Below are 22,042 nucleotides of genomic sequence, written 5' to 3' on the forward strand. Positions count from 1 at the left end.
ATCCTATTCTAGTGATAAAGCTTTTGTTTTCATTTATTTGTGTATGTTTGTGCATTCAAATAGATATGCACACTTAAAAACAAAAAACAACAAAAAAACAACAACAACAACAAAAAAAACCAAACAAACAACAAACAAACATAAAATTAAACTCCTACTCAATAGAGTTAAAGATCTATATCCTTAGATTCTATACTGGACAACGTAACCGAAGCTGGAATGGAATTATTAAAGTCTCCATTCAGGGTGAAAATGTGCTTACCATTCCTTTTATACTTGCTCTCTTCTATGGTCGGCATCATCAACAGATCTTGGGCAACCTCTGCTGGAAGCCAGGATGGTAAATGTAAAAGCATGCAAATCGTTCTCCAAGATCACTCCGTTCTTTCTACTGTGTCAGTATAACAGCAATGAGGAGGTTTGAAGGAGCCCAAAAATACATAGAAGAGTGCAAAAATTTCTTCCTTCCTATCAGATTTTTTATAATTTCCTTTCCTTTTCTTTTTTATTTTTCTGAAGACAGTATTGTCTTACCAAATCAGCATCCCCCATAATATGAGTAGCAAATTTGAAGATAAAATAATACTGAAGCAGTACAGTTTCACTGCCTATGGAAGTGAGATGACACTGACTGTGTTTGCATTTGCGCAGTTCTTCAAGATGACTTTTAATTACTCTGAGGTATGAGTAAAGAGGAGAGAATATTTAAAATACAGTTTTGACTGCCTTTGCATGTAAAAGGTGCTGTGGACAGGGCTGCTCATCTCCTAGTTTGAAATCAATACTGCACCAGCAAGAAGAGTAGCGTGACCTTGTGTGCATGTGGGAACTTGTATGTAACCAGCAAAAGTGTCAGTGGGTACTTTGGAAACTCAGAAATGCGCCTTTTTCTTTGCATTACGAAGACTCTGTGAGTGAGCAAACGTTCAGGCATGCAGCTCCTTTAAGCTAAGGGTATTTCTTTTCTTCCACTCAGGGTCAATTGAAAAAGGACCAGGAGTAAAGCGTTTGAGTTCCCTGGACGATAAGATTCCACCCAAGTCACCCCGTCCACGTCGCAATATCTGGTTGTCACGTAGCCAGTCGGATATCTTCTCTCGCAAGCCTTCCAGGAAGATCAATGTGCAGGACCCCTACTACACACCAAACAAAGGACTGGGCCGGAAAGTGAATCCCTTCAGTGCCCGGGAGGATCTCAAGGGTGGAAAGATAAAATTCTTTGACATGCCAAGCAAGTCCGTGATCTCTCTTGTGTTTGACTTGCATTCTCCAGAGACAGGTGGTTGCCTGAAAGCCAGCCAGTCCCAATTCCGGCAGGCATATAGCACAGACTGGCAGGAATTTTCCCTCCTTCCTGGGAGGAGATGCAGATCACTTCCAGTCTCTCCTGAATTGGCACACAAAGAATACGGCCTGTTTAGTGGACTGTCTTCAACCATCAGTAGATGTGATCCAGCCCAGCTAAGTGCAGAGGTTCGGCAAAAGCTCCTGAGTAGCAGTAAATATGGTGTGTCAGAGATTCCCCCCTTTCAAGCCAAGCCTCACAGGCCAGAATTTCTTTCTGTACCAGGACAAGAGGAGGATATGGACTGTTCGGATGGGCCGGTGTTCCAGGAGGAAAATGGATTTTACTCTGAGAAGACATGTGAGAATCCAGCACGTAATCAACCATTAGTGCTGGCCCAGTCTGAGCCATTATCTTACAAAGGGCTCCTAGTTGAGAATTCATTGAACTCTGAGGAAAACTCCTCACAGGTGTTTGCTGGTTGTCTCCCTTCTGAAGAGATGGAGGTGGAAGACAACCTGCTGAAAAATACACTGCTGGAGTCTACAAAGCCTCTGTTCAGTGTCCATCCTTCCACGGAGCTGAGGACAGATGCACAGCCATTCAGGGAGCACGATGGGGACAGCACTGCCCCGTTGTCTCAGACGTCCTCCAACATCTCAGCAAGTGGCAGCACACAGCCAACTTGTGACATATGAAGAGAGGACTCAGATGGAGCACGTCCTCGAGGGGAGCCGTTGTTCCCAGTCACTTAAACTCTGCTCTTCAGTAGCGCTGTGTTTTGTGCTCCAAAGAGATCCAGCAGATGGTGAAAATGGGCTGTCAAACAGGTAGCTGTGGACAGCATCTGAAGAGACTAATGATTTTAACTATTTTCAAGCTATGCTTATTTCCTCCCTTGATTTGCTTTAGGAGGGGAAACTTCTCCAGCCAGAATTTCCATGTGAGCCCCATACTTTATAGAGGTAGTATCCAGAAGTAGGCACCACACAAACAGTTTGACTTGGATTCCAGCATGGAGCATTTTGAGGCCTTAAGTTCAGGTTGAGTGGAAAGAGCGACGCACAGGTTTTCCCTCTTCCTCTGACTGACCAGCTGCTCTGAACTGCTGCAGATTTTGCATTAGCATTCTGCAAGCAGTGTATGTGAATCAGAGCCTCTGTTCCAGAAATGGGCACAGATCTTTCAGAGCTGCGTTAAGCAGATAGCAATGCTTTCTTGTCCCAGAGCTGCTGTGAATGCTGTTACAGCATTAAACAAGCTCTTCTTTCAAAAGCAGCAAAAACAAAACCCCTGATGTTGGTTGCAGTCTGTGGGCGGAGTCACATGATAAGTACTTTCCAATTAACAAGAGGAATCTGTGCCCTGGTGTTTCATTTTGCCCTGGGATTTGTTAGTGATGTGTAACGCATTAGTATGGGGAAGCAAGATGCAGTGAGCACCACTTTCTTTCTTGCACAGCTCTTAATATACCTCGACCCAGATGTGGGAGGAAGATTTGCCCAGGGAGCAAAAATGGAGCCAGATTCCAGGCACTGTCATTTCTGGCCTTTTTGAGGAGCTGCCAGTTGTACTAAGCTTTTGGGCTCTCCTCTTTTAAGGTACCATAATCTATTTCTGCAGAATAGTTAAATATAAATTCTAGATGAACAGCTATCACTGTGGTAGGAAGGTTGCGTTCAGACCCCTCTCTAGCAGGACATCCATCTCATTGGTGCCACTGCACTAATGTAGTAGTAATGACTTGTGAAAAAGCAGACTGTTGGATGGGGGACAAGAATCCCCTGTTCCAGAGAAGCCACCAGCAGTGTTGCAGCAACATGAGAGCTTTTGGGTAAGGATAGATAGAAACTCACAGATGGGCTTTTGAGTTGTCAAACTGAAGAAGAGTAATTTATCCTCTTTTTTTTTTTTTTTTTTTTTTTTTTTAATTCTACAGAAAGAAGCTGTTATCTCCTTTGGTTTCTCCTGTCACTCCTGAATAGGATTTTTTTTAATGTTTTTCTTCATTCTACCAACAGATAGATGTAAAAGAAGCAGCAGCATCTGCTTTAAAGCTGCTTGCTGGAACCAGCATCAGAGATCCCCAGTCTGGGATGTGATGTAGGGATGTGATTCTTGTTCTGTGGTGATATTTGTGCAACAATCCTGCCCTTTCTACTATTGTTGTACACAGTTACGTGGTTTTTTTGGTTTGATTTTTGTATTTTTAACCTATATTATCATTCCTATCTGAGGTATGCATTGCGTGCTCACTGAGCAGGTGATGCAGGAGCTGTGGGGGATTTGGAGTCCAGGATTTCATCCAGGTAGTCTGTTATTTCTGCTCTTGTGCAAGGATGGAAAATGTAAGCTGGTACTCCCTGATGAAAGCAAGGTTTTCTTACTCTTCTCCCATCTCAAGGAAAAGATGAAGGAGAAAGCTTATGTTTTTCTGTGTGTGTTTTCTTGGCTGAGTTACTCAGCTTTTCAGAGGTGTAGGTAACTATTCTGCTATAACTGTGACTTTGTCTTGTGAAATACGTCTCAGCCCAAGCAGCAGTTATCTGTTTGCAATGGCTGCAGATAATTAAATGAGAAACACAATATCTTTGACTTCTTTGCACAGTTCATGCTGTGTTACACAGCTATTAGTTTGAAAAAGGCCCATCCTGACCAAGATTGCCCTTTTTGGCCCACACCTCTCTGCCTGTCAAAGGTGCTGATCTGTAGAGTAGCTTGTGTTGGGTGTCCTGTTTTCTGTGCTGGTGTCTGCAGTGTGCTGAGCAGCTGGAAGGGCTGGCACTGCATTGTGTCAATTCCTTTGAGGACAGGGAACCAGTCAACAGAACTCCACTGCCTGCCTGTCTGGTGCCTGCTTTTTTTTTTTCCCAACCCCTCATATATATATATTTTTCTTTTATCAAACTGTAATCTTTCAGGAGAGAAATCATCAGCACCAGCTTCTGTTGTCACAAGATGCATTTAGGTGTGTGACTTCAGACAAACAAGCAATAATAAGGAATAGTTTATTTTGGATCACCGGGCTGCAAGGAAGCTGTCCCGCAGCCTCAGCAGCATAGGTGTGTGCCTCTGGCTGCTCTGTGTGACTTGTGTTACCCTGCTTGTCAGCACTGACACCTCGTGAAGCCTGTAGCCTCTCTGACAGACTGCAAAATCTGTGTAGTCTGGTATGGGATATCTCTAAGAACCCATCACAGTGACCTCGAGTGTTCTCTCACACCACTGGCTCTTAAATGTTTCCCTACCCTCAGTGGCTTTTACGAAGCAGCATGGTTAAAATTTGATTTTCTTAAATGTCTACTCTTTGCACAGCCAGCTGACATGCACGGGGCACATCTATCAACTCTGCTAGCTCTTTGTTCTGAGATGGAGATGTTGGGAAGGAAAATACCAAGGAATAACAACTCAGGCCTTCCCTGCATTCTTGGTGTGCGCGGGGAAAAAGGATGACGTGCATGTGAACTGGAGTAAAAGGCTGTCTTAAAATAGCTAAGTGCTTGCTGAAACCCTGCGTTTCCAAGGGTTTGGGTGCAGTTGGCACACACTGTCTTATCCCTTTGGTTGTGCAAAGCTGAATCTAGGTTGCACCTAGCAAATACTCCTAGGTTTTCTGCCCATCTGAGGGCACTTTTCTAGTGGGGGCCATTTTCTGACGGCTACTGATGAACGTGAATCTGAATATGCAGTCAGCAAACTCCTTGTTTTTATAGTGATGTGACAAAGTTTTTTCTTGTGACTGGATTTTATCGTGGTTTTTGACTTTCTTGGAGGAGCAATTGCTCTTTTAAAAGACTTTCTACACGTTGCTAGGTTCCCTAAAGAGATCAAAGATGTTTTTAATTCACTTTAAATCTTTCTGTGTTGAGTTCATTGAAATGTCTGTTATAAGCTATTTTTGTTGTGGTTGCAGGTTGATAAAATGCAACTAAGAGAATGCATGTGAATTGCTGCCCCTCAAAAGCAGTGCAGACAAGGGGCTTTAGTAGACTTACACTTGCTGGAAAAGCATCAATGTATTGTGTAACAGAACATTGGTATTTTTTGCCAGTACAACTAAAGACACTTGAATAATTCCTGTTTGCACTTAATGCTATTGTTTATATTGCATGTCACTACATTTCTATGCAAAACAAATAACCCTTTTTTTGGGAGGAGGGGCAGCCAGATATTTGATTAAGTAAGTTTAAAGATCTTTGCAAGATGATCTATTTTCATATTTATGAAGGAGTTTTACGTCTTAATATTTTGCAGACTGTAAATAGCTCAACTTGTAATTAAAGGCTTAGGAGGAAGTTTGTAGCCTGTGTATAATAGTAAGTTAACACTGCCAGAAAAGAAAAATCTTTGCAAAACAGTTTTTCTAATATTGTGGATATTTATGAATATGTAAAGAAAGCACGTCTTGTTTTTATGTTGATTGACCTTTGGACTTTTTTTGAGCTGTAGAAATGGTGTATGTTTTATTGGAACTGCAATAAGAAGTAACCAAAGATGAATCCAGTTAAATATTTTCATAATTTTTTCTTGGTCAGGTTTTGTAAACTTTCCCAACTTGCTTTCAAAATAAAATTAAAATCAAGGGTTGAGTCTTGTGATTAAGATGACAACTTTGGGTTAAAAAAAAAAGAAAAAGCTGATTAAAACACACACTTGAGCTATGGATGATACTGACCCGTCTTGGGATCATACCTTTATTACTTGGTGCTGAGTTATAAATAAGGAAAACTGCCATCCTTATTTGGTCTTATTTCTCCCCTGCATCTTATTGAAATGCTAGGCTGTTCAATTCATGACTCAATGCCTTTTTTTCTGCTCTGCCTTACAGCGTTCAGAAGAGCAGGCATAACTTGTGACTAACAAGGCAAGATGCTTTTGATAGCACTCAGCCTGCAGGGAGCTTGCCATTGTGACTGCTGTGTTCTAGCTCTGCAAAGTAGCTTCGGGAAGCACAGGAAGCAATGCACCAGGATTTAAAAGAACCACACCTGGCTGCAAGCCCCATTGATACTCCCTTATTTAGAAGTTTACAGACCTGCTATAGCTTGGTTCTGCATGCAGTTACCCTTCACTAGAATCTGCTAGCCCAGCATTTCTTTCTCCTTTTTTAACTACAGGAGCAAAGGCTTAAGTTGTAACCAAAATTAAGGTGAAGTACAAATATAAGGCAGGACAACTCTCTCAAGGAGGGATGTGTTCAGTGCCTTATTTTAAAACAAAAAGACACTCTTGTCCCCCTTCAAGTTCTTTAGAAAGACAGGAAGTAATTAGTCATAAGGAATTTCCCTACCAGCGATGATTGAGAGACTAACACTTGATTGAACGTTAATCATAGCGTATGCTGAAGAAACAGCCTGCTTCTGCTGAGCATGTTTCTGTAAGGCAGGTTTGACCTTTTTCATTTTGGAAAAGATCTGTCCCCTCTTAAACCACTAGGGTAGGTGGCAGCAGGTAGTAAGGCTCTGATATACAGAGGTAAGGATAAAGACACGAGGAGGGGGAGGATGTGGCCTCTGTCTCCTCTTATGTTTAATCAAAGAATTACCCTATTCATCACCTTCAAGAAGAGACACCCATGCTAAAGCAGCTGTTATGTGGTCTTTCTAGAAATACAAACCTGGTCTGTTTTTTGTTTTTTTATTTCAAAACACTGTCAGGTTAGAGCACTCAACAGAACTTGCTGCCCTGCATGCAGTTGGAGAAGTGCATGTTTCCCCCCTCCAACCTTACCCATGCTTTCAGTCCAGCTAAGAAACACCAGAAGGAACTCCAACTGAGAGCAATTTAATTGGTCAGAGGTTAAAATGGAGGACAAGAAACTTGTTCCCCTTTAATAACTGTGGGGGAAAAACACCCAGTTCAGTGAGGAGTCTCGTAGCTCTATCCAGTGGCCCAGACCAACTTCATCTTCTGGTTGTGAGCTGTGGAAGACTTAGAAAACGAGCTTTTCACTATCTGCAGTGGCACTGATTTCCCACTGAGGTACAGCTTATTATGACAGTCCGGACACCATGGCTCTGCATCAGTGCCTGTGCTTTTTCGTTTCTTAAGCATCCAGACGTAAGCCATGATATAGCCAGTCATGAAGGCATCAAAGCCAGCTCGGTGGGTTCCCACTTGTGAACATGGCCCCTGGGATGCATTTTGCTTTCTGGCAGCACATGCTGCTTCAGTCTCAGGGATGTCTGGGTGACTGGGGGAGACCATTCCAGCGAGGACCTCTGACTTCCCTTCCACTTGGTCACTGCCATGGGCATTTCCCTTGGCAGAAGGGCTCACTGCAGCAGTTTCTTCAGTGCTCCTCAGATCCTCTTCCTGCCTTCCACCATGTGTACTGGTGTCTGAGCTGCCCTCTGGTTCCATAGCAGTGGAGTTTTCCTCCTCTAGTGGCCTGCCATCAGTGTCATAGCAGCTCTGTTTTCGTGGTGGTTCCTCTTCCCCATTCTGAATTAGCTCCATTTCTTTCCCTGAGCTTTCCTGTTCTAATGTCTTTTCAGGTTCTTCTGCATTTTTCCGACGCTTCCGCCTGTGTTTCCGTTTCTTCACTTTCTCACAAAGCTTATCATCCTCATCAATTATGAGGTCAATGTTATGAGACTGTGGACACTTCACTCCATTTGGACACCAGCCATAGGCCTAGGGAGAAAAAGAGAAGTCTGTCACCATGAGCCTCCCAGTTAGAGCAGCCTATCACTGCAACTCGGAGCAGAGTTAATAATTGCCCTCAACTGAGGGCTTGTGTGAGGCTGTAGCTGGAGCACTGTGTCCAGTTATGGCACCAGACCACAGGAAAGGCATTGACAAACTGCACTGGGTGCAGAAGTGAGCTGACGAAATATAGTGCATGCAGTGAAAGGCTAAGGAAGTCTTTGGGTTTGTTCCCACCTGGAATAGATGAGCCTAAAGGCATGGGGCAGAGCTAATAGCTGGACTCCAGCTACCTACAGTAGAGGTTATGGAAAAAAACAGAGCCAAACACTTTTTGAGAAGAGCGCAGGTGAAATGTTAATGGGAAATTCTGACTAAACATCCAAGAGGGTATTTCTCACAATGAGTGCTCAACCACTGGAATCGGGGCCCGAGGGGATTTTGCAGTCATTGTCCTTGGTCCTACTCAAAAGTCACCAACCAAGGCTCTGAGTAACTCTGAGTTGGTGGTTTGCTGAGAAAGTTCCTGATGTTTTCCTAACGGATGTTGTTCTGTGAAAATAATGTGCGGCATCATCTAGAAGAACTCCTTTTCTGAAATTCACATGAAGCATGTGAAACCAGCTGGGATCAGGCTCCTTGATAACCTCTGTAGCAGTGCCAGAACTTGAGATGCTGTGGATCACACCACACTACGATTCCAGGAGCTGCAGACAGGTAATATTTTCTATATCTAATTGAGCTACGGGGGAGGAAAGAGGAAGCACTTCTTGCTTAGAAGACAAACCAAGGACACTTAGAACTTAAAGCCCTTCCAAGAAAGCAATAAAAAAGCCTAGCCAAGACAGCAATGTATATTGTTAATACACACTAGTTCTCTTTTAGGGCTATATTATCTGTTCTTTGAACCTTGGCCTCAAATGCAAACTGCGAAATGTGCTACCTCAGAGCAGAGCATGTTGTTGCCTTTTCAGTTTCAAAGTCACCTGAAGCTTGAAAGTCTTCCCTGTATTGTGAAGCAAACAAATAGCACCTGGGAGGTTCCTTCCTTCTACTTCCTGCTCTGCCCATGTGTGGCTTTTGCCGTGGGGCCAGGTAGGAAGCAGGGATTTGTGTTACTTACCGAGAATTTCTCACATACAGGCACCTTATTTGCCTCTCCCTCGCTGTGGCTTGCTTCTTCCAGAGAGCAGTGGCGATAGTCGATGTAGCGTGACATGTTGGCAGGGTAGCTGCAGAACTCCACAGAGATGTGCTGGCTGCTGGAGTCCTTCAGCTTGCTGTTCTCTCGCTTGCTGGAACACACAAGAGGATGCAGTTACTGTGGTTAATTTGCCAAAAGCACCCAGCGCAGAGCTGGTACAAACATGCTGCTTTGAGCCAACTCTCAGCTCCTCTTATTTCTTGTTCTTGAGCTTCAGTTTAACAGCCTGCTGCAAAGACGGTGCAGGGAATAGAACTTTAAGAAGCAATTGTTTTTATGCTGATTTAAGTGTTGGTTTCTTGTATGCCTAAATACAGGCAGAGACAGCAGTGTGTTTTGTGATGTTATGGAAGAAAGAGACACGCGGTGCCCTTCATATTTAACACCAAGCTAAGATGTGTGTTAGTTCTGATAATACTACTGGACAAAGAGGAAATGCCTGAGGTGAGGTGTCATTGTGTACCTAGCAACCACCACCCAGACAGAGCAAACCTGGGCAATGCAGACAACAAAGAAATGCTTTCTATCTCAAGAAGAAGCAAGGATTGTTTTGTCCCAACTGCTTCAGAAGACAACATAACCAGAACTGTGGGTTCAAACCTTAGGTCAGTTAAAAGTATCCTCATCCTGTCAGAATAAAATATTCTCGTGCCTGAGAACAGCCAGCCATCTTGAACGTTTTCAGGCATATCAAAATAGGATTTATTGATGTAAAACAGTCACTAAAAATACCATTTCTGCACAGAGTGTGACTTCAGCTTGATAGATTCAGGTGGCCGTATCACCGCCCAGGTCTTGTTTAGATTGTGCAGCAAGAGCAGAATCAGAAGCCAGACTGACACAGCTGCTGAAAGACACCCTCGAGGTGCTGAGGACAGGAAGCAAGACAGGAGGCCGAGGAACAAGAGCACAACCTTCAGCTGGGAGTTACTGCTGGGCAAGCAAGGGTCATATGTGCGGAGCTGGTCAGCATCTGGATGTGCACCCACTCTTCAACTGCATCATCCCTTACAAAGCTGTCACAGCTGGCAGATTCTGCAGGTACAGCCCTGCTCTCAAGCCAGCACGTATTCCTGCTTGTATCCCTGTGGCAGTGCTGGACCATAACCATGCAGTGAATCAATTTCCAGTTAAATGACGTTAAACTGCTGCCAGCAGAAGACAAATTTTTCTGCTGCTGCCCTCTGTACAGAGCAAATTACAAGATGCACCCCTACCTACCCAGCCTACAACTGGGAGGCAATAAACACCTTTTTCAGCACTGGAACAATACAAAGACCTACGTCCTGTGTCTGGAAAGAGAAACCAAACTGACTCCCTTGTCTTTTTGTCCCAGAGCTTTAAATAGCAGTGTGCCACTCACCATTTCTTGTAAGCGTATTCCAAGTAGGATGCAACAAAGCGGGTCTCAAACTCTGAAGCATATTTAGTGTCATATATTCCTGCTGGGAACATTTCTGAGAGATCAGAGGTGAAGGTGCCAAGATTGTCTGGGAGATGAGCATAGAAGCACTGGTACAAGAAGACGAGATCAATCAGGCCGTTATGGAGGATGAGAGGCTTCTTTGCTCGTATGAGTTCCAGGAAAAAAGTCCGAACGCTCTGGATCTGGCTCTCATTGCCCTAGAAGAAGAATTAGTCATCAAGTCTTAATGCACTGAGGACTTCTGGTGCAATGGCAAGTCAGAGCTTGTTACAGCAGAACACCACATAGAACTATGCTGTGCTCTGACCAAGGAAATGCGCACATAGTTGGAGAAGCAGCTGCAACAAGTGATGAAAAACAACAGGGAGGAGAAAGGGCTGAGTTGCACTCCTGTTCCCACGTAGCAGCTGGGAGCCGGAGGCTGCAGGGGAGCGCAGCTCATAGCAGAGCAAGCTGCGATGAATGAGGGCATCAGCCCTGGAGCATGAATTCACAGGCAGGACGAGGGAGTGACTCTGTACCTTGTCGTTGCCCTTGTGGTAGGGGATCCCCTGGGAGTACTGCTTATTGAAGTCAAAGCCGTGCTGCACCAGGAACTGCACCGACTGCGGCTCGACGACGTAATCCTCCGTGCAGAGCAGCGTCAGGTTGTAGATCTGGCAGAGGAACGTGTTCTCGGACTGCGGAACGAGATCAGAACCGGGCCCTCAGAGCCGGGGATGACAGGAACCGGGCCGAGCCCTGGGGAGCTGCCGTTACCTTCTCCGGGAGTTGTTTGAAGCAAGCGACGCCGAGAGACAGGACTGAGCGCGTCCGGGCGGCGTTGCAGACGGCTTTGTAGCGCTCGTCGATGCACCTACCGGAGACACAACCGCTGAGGCGTCCCGAGTTCGCGGAACCGACCCCCCTCCACGCTCTCCACAACGACAACCGGAGAGCGGGGACCCGGCACCCCACCCGCCCCTCAACCTGCGGGCACTCACGGGCTCAGCAGCGCCTTCCTGGTCCCCAGGCCGCTCAGCTCCTGCGGGAAAACGACGCTCAGCGGCGCGGCCCGGCCGCGCAGCCGCTTACTGCAACCCCCGCCGCGCCCATCTCACCGTGTCCACGGCGATGAAGGTGGCGGTGCGCAGCGCCAGCACCATGGAGGGCCACAGCTCCGTGAAGTTGTCGCTCTGCACGTCCACCACCGGCACCTGTCCCCGCGCCATGGCCGCGGCTCCCCCACGCGCCGCCCCGGGGCCTTCCTCACCGGGCTGCCCCACGCGCCCGCCCGCTTCCACCGCGCACCCCGCTCGGCCCCGAGCCCCGCACTGGCGGCCTGCGGAGGCGGCCTCGAAATCTGGTAGCTTATTACGTTTTTTTCTGCTGCTCGAAGCCCGGTTTCTGATGGAATTTCCATTTTTAAGCCAACGGGCGTTTAGCGAGGGCGGCTCCTCCGGGGCCTTGATGCCGCCGCTGTGACTGGCGGGAGAACGGGCGGGGAAAACTGGTTGGCTCCGTTGCGCGGCCAGGACCCGCCCTTTCCCGGGCTCACCCGAAGGGAGGGGCGAACGCGCTGCCCTCACACCGCGCTGCGATTGGCTCAAGCGTGGAAGGCGGGTCCGCGCCGCCCGCTCTGATTTGTCCCCTAGAAGCGACGGGGCGGGGCGGGGCGCGGGAAGGGAAGGGAAGGGAAACATTTTCCCGGGAAAAGCGCGCGTGTGTCCCGCGGCTCCCAGCCATGAGCCGCCTGCGAGCGGCGGCCGCCCGGGGGCTGAGGCGGCGGGGAAGCGGCAGCGCGGCCCCGACTGGGGAGGGCAGCAGGAAGGGCGCGTCGCTCCGTGAAGGTGCGGGCGGGCGGGGAACGCGTAGGGCCGGGCCTGGGTAGCCCCGCGGCCCCAGCTGGGACCCGACCCCCGTTCCGCTCTCCCGACAGGGGCTCCCGCTCGACCACATGCGCTGCATCTCTTCGGCGACCCCGTCGAGGTCGATGCCCTACGTGGCCGCCTGCTCACCTGGTATGACAAAAGCCGGCGGGACCTTCCTTGGAGGGCGCTGGTAAGGGCAGCGTGAACCATTTTATGTTGTATGCGGGTCTCCTTGCAGCAAATGCTGTGTTCCCTTGTCTCTCACAGTCCACTTCGTTCCCTTTTAGGCTGCAGTTGAGCCGGATGCCGATAGGCGGGCGTATGCAGGTGAGGAACGGGGGTGGCTGTATCCCATGTTTTGCTGCCTGACACGGGGTACAACGTAGCCTAGTGAAGGCTGTGGCTTTAGTGCTGTTCCTGTAAACAGCTGCTTGGACCCCTGGTGGCGTCTGAGAGGCAACTTTGGGCCTGAGAGAGATCCTCTGGGGATGTAGTTGGGGAGGGGGGCTGCTGGGTTGGTTGCTGCTGCAGTTCTTGGAATCAGCACCATGGTGACTGGGGCACGTGCTGGGAGAAGTGATGTTGGCACCTCTGCACTGATCCCTCTGTGCTCCTGGCAGTGTGGGTGTCTGAGATCATGCTTCAGCAGACACAAGTGGCCACAGTGATTGACTACTACAACCGCTGGATGCAGGTGACTGTTCCTCATGCAGTCCCCCCAAACCTCCTGCTTCGGAGGCTCTACTCTCTGCCTGTGGCAGACTCCCATCTGCAGCACTTGGCTGTCCTCATCCTGAACTCGTCACTTCCCTCTTGTAGAAGTGGCCAACACTGCAAGCACTGGCAGCAGCATCACTGGAGGTGAGCACTGTGGTGCCGAGTGCAGCCCTCATTGCTCTCCCCGCATCCCCCTAATGCTGCATCTTGTGGGGCAGGAGGTGAATGAGCTGTGGGCAGGACTCGGCTACTACTCACGAGGAAAGCGCCTGCAGGAGGCAGCAAAGAAGGTGCTGAAGGCATTTCCTAAGCAATCTGTGCCCCGTGGGTGGCTGCTGGTTCATGCCTGCTCTGCCTTACTGGAGCTGAGCTCATTGCACAGGGCCATGGAGGCTGGGCACCCTCCTTATCACATGTACAGATTGTGTCTGCTCAGCTGACGTTGGCTGCCCTGTTGCAGGTGGTGTTGGAGCTGGCCGGCCGCATGCCCAGGACAGCTGAAGACCTGCAGAGGCTGCTGCCAGGAGTGGGTCGATACACAGCAGGAGCCATTGCTTCCATCTCATTCGGACAGGTGAGAGCTGTCTGGAGGGAACGTAACTCCTGTTATTGCTGTCTCCCCGCCGCTTACCTGAACAGCACCTTGCAGTTTGCTGATCCCTACTCCTACTTCAGGCTACCGGTGTCGTGGATGGGAATGTGATCCGCGTGCTGTGCCGCCTGCGGTGCATCGGTGCTGACACCAGCAGCCTGGCTGTCATTGACTGCCTCTGGTGAGGAGAGCTGTGCTGATGGCGGCTGTGGTTGTGTGTTGGTGGCTGAGGGCAGGATCGTTTAGGAGCCATGGGGAGCTGAGCTGAAAGGGAGATGCTGGAGGAGCAGGAGCGTTAGGGACTCGTGTGGGGGTCAGGGGCTCAGGAAGTCACGGGGTTCCTGCACGCAGAACCACACATCACTCACAGTCATCTCTCCTAGGAACATGGCCAACACCCTGGTGGATAGGAGCCGCCCGGGGGACTTCAACCAAGCTCTGATGGAGCTGGGGGCAACTGTATGCACACCCAAATCCCCACTGTGTGGGGAGTGCCCAGTGAAGGAGCACTGCCATGCCTGGCGTAGGGTAAGAATGGCCCCCAAAACCATCCCTTGACAGTCTGTGAGTGGCAGAGGCCTCTAGCTATCCCTGTAAGGGTGACAGAAGGTTCCCCACACCTCCTCTGAAGCATCAAGCAAGACTTGGCTGAATACTGAGTCCTGCATTCTTACCTGAGCCAGCCCTGGGGAGTCACTATATGTGGAGATGGGGTTGGACATGCTGTTGTCCCATACAGGTGGAGAAGGATCTGGCCTCTGCCTCTCAGAAGCTGTTTGGAAAGACCACCCTGGTGCCTGATGTTGAGGACTGTGGTGAGCACCTGGGTTGGTTGCTGTGGCAGCTCTGCATTTGCATTTGGGCTGTGCTTTGACTGTTGCATTGATGTTTACAGGGACTGGGGACTGTCTGTTGTGCCTTCCTGCTGCCGAGCTGTGGGACAGCAGCTTGGGGGTCACCAACTTCCCCCGCAAAGCAGCAAAGAAGCAGCTGCGAGTGGAGCGGACAGCCACGTGTGTGCTGGAGCGGAGGGGCCACCTTGGGGCCCCCGAGTACCTCATTGTGCAGAGACCCAGCTCAGGTATGGGGCCAGGCAGGAGCAGGGCACTGGCAGTGAATGGTGCTGGGATGGAGTTGTGGGATGGCACTTTCTCCTGGGGTGCAGAAAAGAGCCTCCTGGGCTGTGATGGGCCTCAGCACCCTCAGTTCACACCCTGTTTTGCCCTCTCACAGGGCTCCTGGCTGGGCTCTGGGAGTTCCCTAGCTTCCCACTGGCTCTGGGCCTGCAGGAGGAGCAGCAGAAGGAGGTGCTGGCTGACCACCTGCAGGCATGGACAAGGCAGCCTGTGCAGACAGAGAGTTTGTGCTTCATTGGAGAAGTGAGCATGGGGCCAGGCACTGTGTGCTGTGCTATGGGGCATGCAACACGGAGGGAGGATCCCCGTTCCCTGATGTCACCGTTCTCAAGCCCTCCTTGCATGCTGCTTATCATATTCTTGTCCCCTCACAGGTTGTCCACATCTTCTCTCACATTCACCAGACATATGTGGTCTACTCTCTGTGCCTGGATGGGGATGTGGTCCTGGACACTGCCTCATCCCCATCCCGCTGGGTGACAGAGGAGGAATTCTGTGCCTCGGCTGTGTCCACTGCCATGAAGAAGGTACCGGGGGGACCTGGGATGTTCCATTCTCTTCATGAGGTGCTGAGTGTGCCCCTGGCATCCCCCTAGCTGCTGTGGGGCAGTCCCAGCTTGGGGATGAGTCCCATCTGTTTCTGGGCACTCTCATGCTTTCTTTAGGTGCTGAAGGCACGGGAGACACAGCGTGGGGTGCAGAGCGGCCGTGCCAAGGTGGGCCATGCAGCAGTGTGTGCAGTGCTGCCCTGTGCTGTGCTGGAGCACAAGGACTTGGGGCTGTGCTGGGAACTCCCCAGCCTGGAGCAGGGAGATATGCCTGGCCAGCTCCGTCCGTGGTTCCCCTAATTTTAGACCCACCTTCCCCCACCGTTGATGTTTCAGAGGTGTCCCTGGGCACCTTTGCGGCTTGGCTCAGCTGCAGCATCTGTCCTGCAGGCCTCCAAACGGAAGCGGGAGTCAAAGCTGGGGGCAGCAGGCAGCGCCCCCACAGGGATTCAGCTCTCCCTGCGCGCCTTCCTCCGGGCACAGAGCGCTCTGTGATCAAACCTTTGGCAGCTGATGCCAGCAGGTCCTGTGCTGTGGTGAGTCCTGTGTGGGACAGCTGCAGGTCTCCCCGTGCCCCTATAGCGATCACTGTGCTTTCTTCCAGCCCCACAGCCATCAGCACATCACCACCTTCTCCAGTGCACCTGTGGATACGTGCTGTACAAGGGGCCGGTGCAATGCTGGATGTGACCCAGAGCTGGGCTCACTCCCCTGCCCTGGCCATGGGGTTTCTCTGGCAAGAAGAAAGCAAGAAGGATGTGGCCACGTTCCCATCATTCACACATGCCTGAGCATGGGCCAGCAGCCAGTGACTGTGGTGCTGTTGTACCCTCACATCCATATTCCCATAGCCCTTTTTATGTTTCTTTTTGCTGAGTGTGAGCCATGTTTTTTGTAATAAATCTCCTAAGGGCCTCTTTTTTTTAATTATTATCTTTTTTCTTGAAGTGACTCTGCCTCCGTTGCAGCACAGCACTAAGCTGGGGCTGCCAGTGGTTGAACATGAGGATGGCCAGCAGGTTGCTTGTGCCTGGACTGGGAAAGCAATGCAGTGGCCTCTGTGTTACTGCACCCATGCATATGGCTCAGTGCCAACAGCAGGTGCCAGCCCTGCTATCTGAGATGCCCTATAGCCTTGGGGTGCTCTGAAGGGTAGATGGCCCCAGCCTAGGCGATGATCCACCCTGGGCAGTGGCAGTGGAAAGGGTCCGTTTGTCCTCACCCTGGCAAATCTTAAGCAGGAGGAGAAAAAATCCCACATCAGTTATTCCAGGTTAATTCTTTAATTTAGGTGATGAAGGGGCAGCCACTTGCCCTGTGGTGCTTTGGATGATGTCTGCTGGTAAGCAGCCGTGTCTGTAATGCCCTCCTTGTCCCCCACAATGAGGTTGTGGCAGTGCCAGCTGTGTCCTCAGCCGTATGCTGCAGGCACAACTTTCATTAGATTGAGGTGAAATTGAGGCAGAAGGTCCTTCACCTCTGGTTAAGGGGGAGAAACCCCTCTCCATTTCCCCTGGGGGCTGCTCAGAGCTCCCAGAACCTATCTCTGAGCACGGTGCTGCAGCATTGGAGTGTGTCTGGGTTGAGTGCCTTGGACCATGTTGCTCAGAGCCATGCCATGGCTATCGGTTGGTATTTCTGCAGTGTACTGCCCCAGGGTTGGGACAGAGAGAAGGGACGCTGCCGGCCTCTACTGCCTCTGGTCCATGTAGACCTGCACAGCTTTCCACAGCGCCCGTATGTTGCCTTCTCCAAAGCCAGGAGCTCCGTGTCGCTCTATGAGCTCCAGGAAGAAAGTCTCCTCGGAGAAGAGGGGATGGGTAAAGATCTGCATCAAGTAACTCTGCGCAGGGCTTACCCCAGCACTGCTGCCCAGCTGCCCGTTGTCCCCATGCACGGCAGTGTCCAGCAGGATGCCCAGCTCTGCCAGCGTGCAGGGATCCTGCCCGGCACCCCGCACCTCCTCCTCCTTGCCCCCCTGACTGTAATAGGCAGCAGGGGGGGTGAAGAACCGCACGCCCGCCCTCTGCAGGGCTCTGGTGGCTGACACGATGTCAGGCGTGCGCAGACCCACGTGCTGAATGCCGGCCCCGCCGTGCTGCTCCAGGAAGGTGTCCACCTGGTTCGGGACGGATTCAGACAGCGACTCGGCAAGGACGAGCTTGCAGCCGGAACCCTGGGAGCTCTGCAGGGCGCGGAGGAGCATGCCGGCCCCGTGCCCACCCAGCACAAAGCCCCGCGCCGGCTGCTGCCGCGGGCTCAGCGAGAAGTGCCGAAAGCCGAAGCAGTGCTGGTACCACTCTAGAGCTGCCTGCGTGCCGCCCCGCGGGCACACGTAGGTGATGTGGTCGAAGTGGGAGATCTCCACACCGTCCCCAGGGGGTGCTCCCTGTATAGGCTGGAAGCCGGGCAGGAAGGGCCCCCGGTAGCGGGAGCGGTCCAGCAGCGTGTGGCTGACGTTGCCCACGGTGGAGCTCACCACGCCGTAGGTGATGGAGCCGCGCTCATCTCTCACCTCAGTTGGGGGCACTGGCAGGGTGCAACCCCGGCTCTGCAGCTGCGCGCACAGCCTCGGCACATCATCCACCTCCAGGCAGACGTTGGAGGCCGTGCCCAGGGTGGGACGGGGGTCCACGTCGTAGAGGAAATCGCCGCTGGAGATGCCGGCCGGCGCCAGGCGCTCGTTGAGGAGGAAGACGGCAGCGCCGCGGCGCAGCGCCAGCTGCCTCACACGCGGTGTCTCCCTCACGGCCACGGGCTGGAAGCGGAAAGCGGCAGCCAGGTCCTGTGCGCAGCCCTGCCCGTAGGGCACGTGGAGGGACAGGAAGCACAGGCGGCTCAGCGAGGCGGCCATGGCCGGGCATCCTGTAGGGGAGACAGTGAGGTCAAGGGAGAGCTCGCTGTCTGCGGGAAGGAGCTGTGTCCCCATTCTGCGCAGACCCCAGTGCGTGCACTCAAACACGTGTTTTAAATCACTGTCTCTGAGACGCTTTCCGGCTGCAATGGGCTGCCCGAGCACACTGCCATCCCCGTAACCCTTTGGGGCTCACTTTGCTCCCCTGCCCCTTAACACAACCCTCAGCCTTGGGTGCAGCCCAGCATGCTCCCGTACTGTCTTCGAGGTGATTTTTGCAACAGGGATGGGCGATCCTGCATGCATCGGGCAGACTGGGGAGCACGGGGTGGCTCTGCATCCGAAATGGTCCCGCACTGCCCCGCTGCCCGCCAGCGGTGACCGCAGTAACCCCCGCCGAGGCCAGCGCAGAGCCCCCGCAGCGGCAGGGGGCCGTGCTGACCTCGTCCTAAAGCCACGCGGGGTGACGGGCAGGGAGCGCTGCGGGGATGGCAGCCCGCAGCCCCGGGATGAGCCCCCCCGGCCCGCTCCCACCGCCTCTCCCCGGCTCACCGGGCTCCGCGCACGCCGAGCGCAGGGCACGCCGGGCCGGGCCCGCCCCGGGCAGCGCTGGGGGCGGTGCGGAGCGGCGCGGCGGGCGGGACCGCTCGGCTGTACCTCCCCCCGGCCCCGCGGTGCCCCGGCAGCCCGTTACCCCCCTGCCCTTGTTTGGGGCCCCGTTCCGGCCCCGTTCTCGATGTCCTGTTCCCACACTGCTGTCCCCGCTCTGTTTATGGCTGCTGCCCTTCCTCGGCTTATCATGTTTTTGTACAGATCCCCGAGGCGATAAACTGCTCAAATATTTGTGGAGATGTCCGTGTGGGGCCAATGTAGTGTTTTGGGGGGGAAGGTCCCCCGGCTCTTTAGGCCATCGCAGCCCATCGGTGCGGGGCTGGGCAGGAGGACGAGGGACCCTGGCGGCCCCGGGTGCAAAACGTGGCACTGCACAGCTGGGTGGCACCCCAGGATGCAGGGCAAGGATTTTGGGGATGCCGTGGTCGCAGATGGGAGAGCCAGACCCTTGGCACTGCTACCCACCCCTGCCTGGCTTGACGTGGCTGCAGGGCTGTGTGCCCAGCTCTTCCCCGAGCACCAGGCACCGCTTTGTCCCAGCACAGCTCGGAGCCTCAATGGGGACAGAGGCGGCCTTGTTGCTGTCCCCAGGCAGGCGGTGGTGAATGGGGAGCGCTTCTCCTCCTCCTCCTCCTGGGCGGAGAGAGTGGTCAGCAGATAAAAGGGAGGCAGGGGCCAGCTGGGTGCTGCCCGGAGCAGAGCGGGGTCCGGCCGGAGGACAGCAGTGAGGAGTGCGGTATTGAGGGCTCTTTCTCATGGGGGAGAGGGCTGGCTTTGGGGTCATCCTTCCTACCAGCTCACCGACGGGTTGTTCCCCTGCCCTGTGTCCCCCCTGCCCATTGAATTTGCAGGGAGGGGGCACTCCGTGGGGTGGGAAGGGCTGTGGGGCGGTGGGACGAAAGGGGCATTGGGTGGACCCTGGGGGTATCGGGGCTAAGGGTCTGCGCCCCTCAAAGCTCTTGGTAGGACAAGAGAACCTTCAAGGTGGCCTCAAGGTTAAACCGTCCCTGCCCCTGTGGCCACGGTGACAGGGCTCCCATAACCAACCTGGGGTTCTGGGGTCAGCAATGCAGCGTGGGTCCCTGGGGGAGGCAGGGCATGGGGGCACTGACCTCCACTCCCTGCAGCACCCCCCCGGTGCTGGGATGGGGCCACTGCTGCTGGCGCTGGCCTCCTGCCTGGGGCTGGCCATGGCCTCCGAGGGGGCCGCCGACGGCAGCCGTCTGTGCCGCGAGGCCCCGGCATGGCGGATCAACGGCTCCAGCCCCATGGAGGGCACGGCGGGGCAGGTGACAGTGGTGGCCCTGCTGAAGGCCAGCTGACACTTCTGCCTGCAGCAGGCCCGCAGGTGAGGCCTGCCCCGCTCCGCCCCGCCGCCATCTTGGGCCACGGCACGGCGGCCACACTCAGTGCGTCCTTCCCCACAGCCTCGGGGCCTTGCGGGAGCGGCTGGGGCAGCAGGGCGTGAGCGATGTCCGCTATATGATTGTCAACGAGCAGGCCCCGCTGTCCCGTGCCATGTTTGGGGAGCTGCAGCGCCATGCCCCGCCGGGTGTCCCCGTCTTCCAGCAGCAGCCACATGAGCCTGATGTGTGGCAGCTGCTGGGGGGTGACAAAGATGACTTCCTTGTCTATGACCGGTGAGCTCCTGTCCCTGGGGTGGATGCTGGCAGGTGACGTGGTGCCGGAGGGGTCTCTGCTGGGAGGGCGATGTGGGGTTGAGGCAGCCGGCCGCCCCTGCAGCCCGTCCTCGCTCTGCCCTAGCTGCGGCCGCCTGGCCTTCCACATCCAGCTGCCCTACAGCTTCCTGCACCTGCCCTACGTCGAGTCTGCCATCCGCTTCACCCACCGCAAGGACTTCTGTGGGAACTGCTCCCTCTACACCAACAGCACCCAGGAGGTACGGGGCTGCAGGGGCCGTGGGTTGGGCTCTGCATCACTTGGCTTCGTGCTGGGACTGTGACGTCCCTGCCGAGGGTCCTGGTGGATAGCCATAACACACCGGTCCTTGTGTTGTTTTTCCTAGGCCAACAGTACCACGGAGGTCCCTACGACCCTGACCCCGCTTCCCAAACAGGAGGAGGAGGAGTCTGAGACCCCCACCCACCACCAACCCAACCGTCTCCATCCTCACCACCATGCGGTTGGCAGCAGGACAGCCCCAGAGCCCAGCGGGGACCACAGACCTGCCCACACTCACCACCACCATGGAGCCCGTGGCCAACTCCATCCCAAGGGGCAGACGCCAGAGGGACACGATCCCTAATCTGTGCAGAACCCATAGCGTGCACACCACGCTGGCTCACTTCTCAGAGGCATCGAAAGGCTTGCTTTGTGCTGCTGGCCACAAGCAGTGTTGGTATGCAGCCCCCTCCACGTGGGTCATGCTTCCACCCAGTGTCCAGGGATGAAAATCCCCCTCTGGCACCCAGAGGTGCTGACCTTTTGGCCCTAAGAGTCAGTTCTACCCCTTCTTCCTCTGCTGCTGCCTCTCTGCGCTCAATGATACCCGTGGTGCAAACCAGGATTTCCTTGGTCACCGCAGGCTGACACCGCACAGAGCAGCGGGGCAGAGATTGAAGGGGCAGAACTGGGACCCATGGGTGAGCCTGGAGAAGGGGAGTGCTGACGGGGGTCGTCGCTCCCTGCGTCCCAACCTTCCCACCCTGTGCACGGGTATGTGCAGTGGTGGTGGGTGGCCGCAAGATGGTGGCCGTGTCCCCTCTCAGAAAACGGGCTGCCTTCAGAGCCCGCAGCCCTAGGAGGAGGATGTGGGTGGGGGTCATGGGGTGAATTGGACGTCCAGATGATGAATAAAGCCTCTGTGAAGTGAACCCTACCTGTCCTGGCCTTTGGGGTGTCCTTTCCCCAAGAGGGTGGAGGTCTGTGGGGCTTCCTACCAGCACAAGAATTGTAGAATCAACAATGCTGGAATCCAGTCCACCTGCCCACCTACCACCAAAATTTCCACACTAAGCCATGTCCCTTAGTACAATACCTGCTTTGGGACTTAGGAAGGGGTTTGGGGTTCTACACAGGCCCCATAAGGCAGCGCCCAGTGGAGATTTGCATTCCCCCAGCCCTGCACCTTGCCCCCCGCCTGCCCCAGCCCCACAGTCCATCCAATCCTGCACTGCTCTGCACAGAACCACCACCTGTCCACTCCCCCT

The 22,042-nt window shown here is 53.2% G+C and overlaps 6 protein-coding genes across 17 annotated transcripts in view; 3 read left to right on the plus strand and 3 right to left on the minus strand.

Moving 5' to 3' along the window:
• Positions 1–3,415, plus strand: part of TESK2 (testis associated actin remodelling kinase 2) — a 66,402-nt gene extending 62,987 nt beyond the window's left edge. For both annotated transcript variants that reach the window (XM_048944979.1, XM_048944980.1), the window contains one exon: positions 977–3,415. In XM_048944979.1, coding sequence (XP_048800936.1) covers positions 977–1,983 — 1,007 coding nt within the window. In that variant the 3' untranslated portion in view covers positions 1,984–3,415. The remainder of the gene's footprint in view (positions 1–976) is intronic.
• The window catches only part of AKR1A1 (aldo-keto reductase family 1 member A1), a 357,612-nt gene that overhangs the window by 124,890 nt on the left and 210,680 nt on the right, over positions 1–22,042 (minus strand). The window lies entirely within an intron of this gene.
• TOE1 (target of EGR1, exonuclease) lies at positions 6,907–12,022 on the minus strand. Of its 2 annotated transcripts, none has more exons than XM_048944992.1 (7): positions 11,921–12,022; positions 11,547–11,587; positions 11,323–11,419; positions 11,085–11,243; positions 10,501–10,760; positions 9,057–9,228; positions 6,907–7,921 (listed from the first exon to the last, which is right to left on the minus strand). In XM_048944992.1, exons 1-7 carry the CDS (start codon positions 11,963–11,965, stop codon positions 7,166–7,168), a joined length of 1,530 nt encoding a protein of 509 aa, XP_048800949.1. In that variant the 5' UTR covers positions 11,966–12,022; the 3' UTR covers positions 6,907–7,165. The 2 variants fall into 2 exon arrangements, with proteins under 2 accessions (XP_048800949.1, XP_048800948.1); XM_048944991.1 differs by lacking the exon at positions 11,921–12,022 and adding an exon at positions 11,664–11,826.
• Positions 12,220–16,404, plus strand: MUTYH (mutY DNA glycosylase). Of its 9 annotated transcripts, XM_048944988.1 has the most exons (16): positions 12,220–12,392; positions 12,482–12,603; positions 12,701–12,740; positions 13,034–13,107; positions 13,233–13,274; positions 13,349–13,420; positions 13,591–13,704; positions 13,806–13,903; positions 14,106–14,250; positions 14,462–14,537; positions 14,618–14,803; positions 14,956–15,101; positions 15,233–15,385; positions 15,524–15,574; positions 15,743–15,942; positions 16,011–16,122. In XM_048944988.1, the coding sequence occupies exons 1-15, from the start codon at positions 12,287–12,289 to the stop codon at positions 15,899–15,901; spliced, it is 1,584 nt and encodes a 527-aa protein (XP_048800945.1). In that variant the 5' UTR covers positions 12,220–12,286; the 3' UTR covers positions 15,902–15,942; positions 16,011–16,122. The 9 variants fall into 9 exon arrangements, with proteins under 9 accessions (XP_048800945.1, XP_048800938.1, XP_048800940.1 ...); XM_048944981.1 differs by lacking the exon at positions 14,956–15,101 and having other exon boundaries at positions 16,011–16,401; XM_048944983.1 differs by lacking the exon at positions 14,956–15,101 and having other exon boundaries at positions 15,797–15,942; positions 16,011–16,396.
• HPDL (4-hydroxyphenylpyruvate dioxygenase like) lies at positions 16,681–18,846 on the minus strand. Its single transcript, XM_048944998.1, has 2 exons — positions 18,813–18,846; positions 16,681–18,271 (listed from the first exon to the last, which is right to left on the minus strand). The coding sequence occupies exon 2, from the start codon at positions 18,258–18,260 to the stop codon at positions 17,097–17,099; it is 1,164 nt and encodes a 387-aa protein (XP_048800955.1). The 5' UTR covers positions 18,261–18,271; positions 18,813–18,846; the 3' UTR covers positions 16,681–17,096.
• On the plus strand, positions 19,450–21,703 carry LOC125693292 (selenoprotein Pb-like). 2 transcript variants are annotated; one of them, XM_048945009.1, is made up of 5 exons: positions 19,450–19,603; positions 20,000–20,220; positions 20,300–20,512; positions 20,637–20,772; positions 20,899–21,703. In XM_048945009.1, the coding sequence occupies exons 2-5, from the start codon at positions 20,018–20,020 to the stop codon at positions 21,136–21,138; spliced, it is 792 nt and encodes a 263-aa protein (XP_048800966.1). In that variant the 5' UTR covers positions 19,450–19,603; positions 20,000–20,017; the 3' UTR covers positions 21,139–21,703. The 2 variants fall into 2 exon arrangements, with proteins under 2 accessions (XP_048800966.1, XP_048800965.1); XM_048945008.1 differs by having other exon boundaries at positions 19,453–19,608.

The sequence above is a fragment of the Lagopus muta genome, chromosome 5 (genome assembly GCF_023343835.1).
Source record: "Lagopus muta isolate bLagMut1 chromosome 5, bLagMut1 primary, whole genome shotgun sequence".
NCBI lineage: Eukaryota > Metazoa > Chordata > Aves > Galliformes > Phasianidae > Lagopus > Lagopus muta.